Below are 7718 nucleotides of genomic sequence, written 5' to 3'. Positions count from 1 at the left end.
AATAAAAATAAATGTTTGAACAACAGTGTGTGTATCTGCAAATATTTCTGTGCTTGTGAACAATCTGAAGAAGTTTCTACAATTTGAATTATTTTAGTATTATGGCAAAGCATACTGAAGATGAGAGTGCTGTTCATTATGCCTAACAGTGTGTGGTTGCTTAGACACAAATCTGGTGTGTGCCATTTCGTGCAAAAGTTTGATTTTGATAATGCTATATGTCGTTTTGGTTGCAGTGCTTCATTCTGCAGGATATATGAGGTGTTTTGCAGTTTGGGTGTGTGGTTGTGTGAATTGTGTTATGCATTTTGATAAAAACCAGCCTAGTTTGCAAAATTATGTGTTAGCAATTGGAAAAAAACTGTAATATATAAAAAACCCAGACAGAAAGTGTGTGTGTGTGTATTCAAGTAGAATAATGTCAAATGTTTTTGAAATAAAAAGCCTGTTGAATTGCACTACTTGAAAAAAAATAGGCATTGCATTAACCATGCTTGCATTTTAATGCATTGTATTTTTAGTGCTTACATTTTTATGGGCTGAAATTTAACATGGTTGAATATTTAAGCTGTGAATATTTCAATTAAAAACATTTCAAACACCTTTTCATTATTAAAAATTCAATAATCCATATTCACCTTTCATATTTCACTTCCAAAATATTCAAACTGTTTAAAAATACAACCAATAATATTCAACAGGCAATTTTCGGTCCATTTTATTTCGCTTTGCAAATTCGCTTCCACAAATTCAGTGGTTCAAATTCGACAGTAAATTCAACATTGACGTCCAGGAACTGCAGGAAAAGCAGTAGATTGCCGAGCATACTCTCCATCTGCTGTTAGTCGACCTCACCATCAGATGGTGCAAAAGCGCGTGTTGTTGACGGAAGACATTCATTCATAAAATGAAAATGATTATCTGTGTCAGTATATGCGGAAAAGATGATAAACACACAAAAGCTGTGTTTATGTTTCATTCAATAACTTCATTGTTACTTTCCCTGTGTATTCTACATGTCATCAGTTTTCTCTACCATGAACAGGATTATAATCGGTTTCCCTCAATACCTCATACTCAAGGATTTCCCTTCCGTTGATAGTGATATGAAAGACCAATCTTGCACCTTATTAGGGAAGTAGGCTGCTGTAGGCTATTATATAGGCTACAGGCAAGAAGATGGACTCAGAATATGAACTTAATGCGCAAAGTTTCATGCTGAGCGTTTCGTGATATACTGGAATAAAATCAACACATACATCTATATAGTATGCCTACGTGTATTGCATTAGCTTAAACTGTCACAGCACTTGCATATTGTCCTCCTATTGTTAGTTTAACTGTAAATCGCTTTGGATAAAAGCTTCTGCTAAATGACTAAATGTAAAATTGGCTTGACATTGGACATTCGCACATTTAGGGACCGTCTCTAAAGTTGCATACAACATTGGCATACACGTTTCTAACTTCAATAGCAAACTTAAATTTATTTGAATAAATATCAAAAATCCAAAGGGTGCGCATTATGCCTGACACTAAATGAACACTTTACAGTTGGTTTTATGACTGTAAGTCGTTCTATTCAAATGCTATCGGAGTTAGAAACGTGTATACCAAAGTCGTATACACTTTAGAGACGGTCCCTAAATGTGCGAATGTCCAACATCAAGCAAACTTTAAGCTTTGCGCGTTATTCTGAGTCCATCTGCTTGCCTGCGAGTTTGGTCTTTTACATCACTGTAGTCCATTATAAGCTACGTTAAGCGTTGTATATGTCCAGCAGGGGAATCCTGAAGTATTGAGGGAAACCCTAATAGCCTGCATGCAGCACATCCACAATATAAAGTTAACGCAACTAAACAACCAAGAGAAATATATGTCAACCTCAAAAATGTAACATTGGATCTGTATATCCGCATCGGGGAATAACATTATGATCTCGTTCACGGTAGAGAAAGATGCATGTAGGCTACACAGGAAAAGTAACCGTGAAGACACTGAATTTAACATAAAACAGCCGTCATAATAATCACAAATACACTTACATTGCTGTAAATGAGTTTTATGAATGAATGGCTTGTTCTAACTGTTGCTGGTCTTCAACAAGCGCTTTTGCACCCCCTGCTGGTGAGGTCGACTAACAGCAGATGGAGAGTATGCTCGGCAATCTACTGCTTTTCCTGCAGTTCCTGGACGTCAATGTTGAATTTACTGTCGAATTTGAACCACTGAATTTGTGGAAGCGAATTTGCAAAGCGAAATAAAATGGACCGAAAATTGCCTGTTGAATATTATTGGTTGTATTTTTAAACAGTTTGAATATTTTGGAAGTGAAATATGAAAGGTGAATATGGATTATTGAATTTTTAATAATGAAAAGGTGTTTGAATTTTTTTTTTATTGAAATATTCACAGCTTAAATATTCAACCATGTTGAATTTCAGCCCATAAAAATATAAGCACTAAAAATACAATGCATTAAAATGCAAGCATGGTTAATGCAATGCCTATTTTTTTTTTCAAGTAGTGCAATTCAATAGGCTTTTTATTTCAAAAATATTTGACATTATTCTACTTCCATATGTGTGTGTGTGTATTGATTTTTCCTAACAGTGAAATATGTATGAGAGGAAAACAAGAACATAATGATAAAACATCATGAAAATTAAATGAAGATTTTTTTTCTACAGATAAATTGAACTCAAAATGTGACAAATGGTTGGTTGGGTTAATTTTTTAAAGAAAAAAAATCTACATTATTATAATATTTTTTTTTTTTTTTTTTTTGTAAATGTAATTAAACTAAACATGATCCATTTGGAACAATTTGAGTCCATGTTTTAAGATGGATGGATGGATAGAACGATAGATAGAACAATAGATATATAGATGGATAGATAGATGGATAGATAGATAGATAGATAGATAGATAGATAGATAGATAGATAGACAGACATAGATAGATAGATAGATAGATAGATAGATAGATAGATAGACAGACAGACATAGATAGATAGATAGATAGATAGATAGATAGATAGATAGATAGATAGATAGATTGACTGTCCTCGATGAGCAACAACAGAACTTCTCAGACACGTTTGATCAGGTTTGATCAGGTTTGAGCAGGTTTGATCAGGTTTGAGCAGGTTTGAGCAGGTTTGATCAGTATAGACAGGCTGTGATGGGGTCAGACCTGAGTTGGCGAGTGCGATGGCCTTGAGCGTGACGAACTCCTCCTTCTCCACCTTCAGCTTCTTGTAGCGGCGCACGAGCTGCAGGATGGACAGGTACAGGTCCAGTAGACCCGTGAGCCGCGAGTGCTCCTCGTCCATCACGTAGTCCTCCGCGTACACCAGCTCGTCCTCGTAGGGCAGCGAGCGGAACACGATGCTGAGGATCAGGATCTCCATCCAGGCGCTCTGCAGTAGACTCATCTGGTCTCCGAGAGACAGGCTGGAGAAACCTGAGAAACCAAGAGAAGAGGCGTTCTTTAGTCATGACACAACTCCACTGAATGAAGACGCTGTTTTGAAAGCAGGCTGTGAGGAACACACGTACAGTCTGTATAACGGCACACACTGTGTAAACGCCCTAGATGACGTCATTTTCACAACTCACAACAGTTAAAACTGTGTCATGGTGTTTTTGTTAACCTAATTTTTTTTCGGAAAGATGTTTCTTCGGCTGCATCTATTGGGCCCTATTTTAACGGTCTGAAACGCAAGTATCAAACGCGAAACGCAAGTAACTCTGTTGGCAGATCTCGCCGCTGTTGCTATTATACCGGCGGGATAAATTACTCTTGCGCCCGACGCAAATCTAAAATGTGTTGGTCTGAAGTAGCTTCATTACTCATAGGTGTGGTTTGGGTGTAACGTGAAATAAACCAATCAGAGCGACATCTCACATTCCCTTTAAGAGCAGGCGCGCTTGTTCCATGGCGGATTGCTATTATAACGGCGGATTTGCCAGACGCGCGCCAGGAGCGGTTCACAGCCGAGGAGAGCAACGTTCTCGTCAGGGCCGTAAAACACAGAGAAGTGACATTGGGGATGGAGAAACACACCCAGATTAGCTTCGGTTAAACAGGCGTATGATCATTTGGGTAAATGTGTAAGCTAGATTTATGCCTATTTTTTCACATCTTCATGGACACAACAATGATTTCCCTTGTGTGGAATATTTTTCCTTGTAATTATGTATGGTTTGCAAAAATGGGAACTGCTGCTTCTTTGTAGATGAGAGAAGCAAAGTGTGTGTGTGTTGTGCACACGCTTCATTGATTATGGCCAAGCATGCGCCCTTAAAATAGCATCTGAATAATGCACCACTGACTTTAGACTAGGTTTCTCCTGGTCTGTGGCGGAATTGTTTTCTGAACCTGCAAAATAGCACCAGGGAACGTTTGTGCCGGAACACGCCTCCTCTTTCCGCTGAACCGCCCCCGGGAGCGCAAGTTCATTCCCTAATTTACCGACGTGCGTCTGTGGAGGGAAAAGTCCGCTGTGCGTCCGGTGCAAAATATGAATGATACATGCGTCGGTGTACAAAGTAAATTGCGCTGGGTGCAAGATAGGGCCCTATGTGTTAAAAACCATTATAAAACGGTTAGTTCCAGTCCTTGATTCTGATTGGTCAATAGCTGTGTTTTATTCACGATAAACACGACTATGGCCGCTTCACCCAACGGTTCTCTGTATCACTACACAACACCCCTAGCAACCACTCTTAGCAACGTAAACACATTTGTTCTCATTGATATTGTTCATTGAAGCTAATAGAGTAGAGTATTGTGAGAGATCGAGTAAGCGAGTGTACTTGCATTTACAGTAGATATAGCATTCTCCTTCAAGTCAGTCCTATATTCATAATAAAAAAATCTGTAAATAAAAATAACTGTATAAAGGCACTAGTTCACGTCTGTAATAGCAAAAATCCTTCTAATTATTTCGGGCAAAGAATTAACTCGGGTCTTCGTTCAGGTTTCATTGGTTTACTGAAAGTTCTTGCACAAACAGAAAATAAAGCATAAATAAACTGTGTTGCTCCATCTTTCTTTCGTTCTTAAAGGAAGAGCTCCAATCTTATAGGGAACGCCAATTCTTAAAGGCGCTAAAGACAGTCCAGTACTAAAACAGAGCAAACCATTACAACAGAAATAAGGGGGTGCTCAACGAATGTACATACATAACATAAACCTAAACTAATTTAAATATTTACTCAAACATTTATGCTTTTAGTGTTGCATTTTAATTAATCCAATTATGGCTCTTACGGCATCATTTTCACTACTGGAAACAATTAAAACTGTTTCATGGTGTTTTTGTCAACTTAAAAATATGTATTTTCATATTTTCAGAAACATGTTTAATCATCGGTGTGTTAAACACCAATACAATCCATTGAGCACACTGCACTTCTATCCCTCACTGCCTCATTTTCATTCCTGTCCACAATGAAATATGCCGCTACTAAGGTCTATACGGGCAGCCCGGGGCTAGTTGTCACACAGGGACTCGGATATCTGGGAGGTTTTCACTCACAGTTGTTTTCTGACAGTGGTTTTATATGTTTAAAATGGGATATTTATTGTGAAGTCTGTCCTCTAAATAAAAATTCAGCATCATCATATTGTAAAAGTGGATACACAATACAATCGCACTGACATTTATTAAAATCATGCTTCATCATGTTCAAATTCTGCTGAAATGTCAACAATACACTGTGTTAATGGCAGGTGTCGTTGTGACAATGTAATCCCTCAGTGTGTGTGTGTGTGTGTGTGTCTGTTATATATTACAAGAACTTTTTTGATCATTGATATGCAATTTTCTTTTAGGATTATAACTACCAGTTCCTTCCTGGGATCCCCCATACAAGAAAATATATTGTTCAAGTAAATAATTATCAATTCATTTATATCAAACTATAGTATGCATGAAGTAAATGTGAGTATTTTCTTATTTTCTCCAATTGGTGGACACTGAAGCACATGTTTGATCCACAAACACCAGAGTAACACTCATATAAATGAGATAAGGTGCTCTTTATTCATGCGCTCTGACAGCTGTCAATAAACTCTTCAGTGATGTTTGCACATTATACGCACGTCTGATGATTAAAATGATTGCTTCACAAGTGGACTAAAGCGTCGCTATCTGCCACGCTCTCGATTAAAGAGCTGATAGATTACAGTATTGATCGACTCACCTGACCCCAAACCTTCATATGAATGGTCTTATTGAGGCCGAGATGAGCGGGCGATGTCTATCTGACACTTCGCAGTGTTTGTGGGCCGACAGACAGAACGAGCCCGAGGAAAATAAGAAAGCGGGAAAAAGGGGAAGCTGAGTGTTTAATTTGCTTTATCAGCTGGGAGAACAGCTGGAGGATACATTAATTAACAGATTGCGATCAGGACTGCGGGCCCTTGACAATGTGAAGAGGGATCAATAAGGGCCTGGGAATGGAGGTGGCGGGATGAACGGGAGCAGCTGGAGAACAGGTCAAACATCTGCAGGTGCTCCTGGTCTCCCTTCATAAACACAACACCTGAAACACTTCAGCGATCCAGGACTCGGTTCACACACACACTCGCTTCATAAACACAACACGTGAAACACTTCAGCGATCCAGGACTCGGTTCACACACACTCACTTCATAAACACAACACCTGAAACACTTCAGCGATCCAGGACTCGGTTCACACACACTCACTTCAGAAACACAACACGTCAAACACTTCAGCGATCCAGGACTCGGTTCACACACACACACTTCATAAACACAACACGTGAAACACTTCAGCGATCCAGGACTCGGTTCACGGCTCAGAGATTCACATGTACAGCGCATTGATTCAGCTAACAGAGAATGAACATTCTGGCAAGGTTCTCTCAAAGTTATGGACAAACGTTCATAAGACTAAGTGATATGTTTATATCACAATATTACTATGGACAAACGTTGGTCTAGTAACGTTAATAGAATGTTTATGCAAAATTATCTGTTCTTAAATAATGTTCTCAAAACATTAGCACAAAAACGTTACTAACGTTATACGGTCATTTTTTTTGAGAGAGATGCTAATGGTCCTGTCCGATTCAATGATCTATGCTAAGCTATGCTAAAAGTGGTGCCGCCAGACCCGGAGATCGGCTGAATGGATTCGAAAACGGTAAGACTCAACTGTTTAACTCTGGGGGAGCTGTAAAATGAGCCTATTTCCAAAAAAGTGGAGTATCCCTTTAAAAAACTGGAATAAACGGAATAATGATAAATAATGTTTCCATAACTTAATGTAAATGCTAACGAAACGTATTAGTGTAAGCTGGTTAGAGCATGAATGATCACAGTTTTCTTTCACTTCAGTGTCTTTGACAGCGCTGGCTTTGCTAATAGTTGACATGAAACACTTCACTCCCCATAATCATACATATCTCTGAGTCACTAAGGAAATTCAACATGAAGGAAAGGTGGGACTTGATTTCATTCATGGAGAAAACTGTATGATCTTTACAACCAAACCGAATCAACACTGAACCGACTTCAGCTGAAAATAAGTGATTTTTCTTTTAGAGCAGAACTGAACTCTGTGTGCATAATTGATCGTTATTTTGCTGTTTATTACAGTGAAGCTGCTTTCAAACAATCAGCTCTATAGAAGACAATACTGTCATGTTTCAGCTCACTTCAGTTCAATGTTGATTCAGTT

The 7718-nt window shown here is 38.5% G+C and overlaps 1 protein-coding gene across 2 annotated transcripts in view; it reads right to left on the bottom strand.

Annotated features, from left to right (window-relative positions):
- Positions 1-7718, bottom strand: part of esrrb (estrogen-related receptor beta) — a 100683-nt gene that overhangs the window by 5698 nt on the left and 87267 nt on the right. For both annotated transcript variants that reach the window (XM_082143656.1, XM_082143655.1), the window contains one exon: positions 3197-3466. In XM_082143656.1, coding sequence (XP_081999782.1) covers positions 3197-3466 — 270 coding nt within the window. The remainder of the gene's footprint in view (positions 1-3196; positions 3467-7718) is intronic.

This window comes from Leuciscus leuciscus (assembly GCF_965113295.1).
Source record: "Leuciscus leuciscus genome assembly, chromosome: 17".
In the NCBI taxonomy this organism is placed as follows: Eukaryota; Metazoa; Chordata; class Actinopteri; order Cypriniformes; family Leuciscidae; genus Leuciscus; species Leuciscus leuciscus.
The sequence above is the reverse complement of the archived record's forward strand: the minus strand, read 5'-3'. Positions and strand labels throughout refer to the sequence as shown.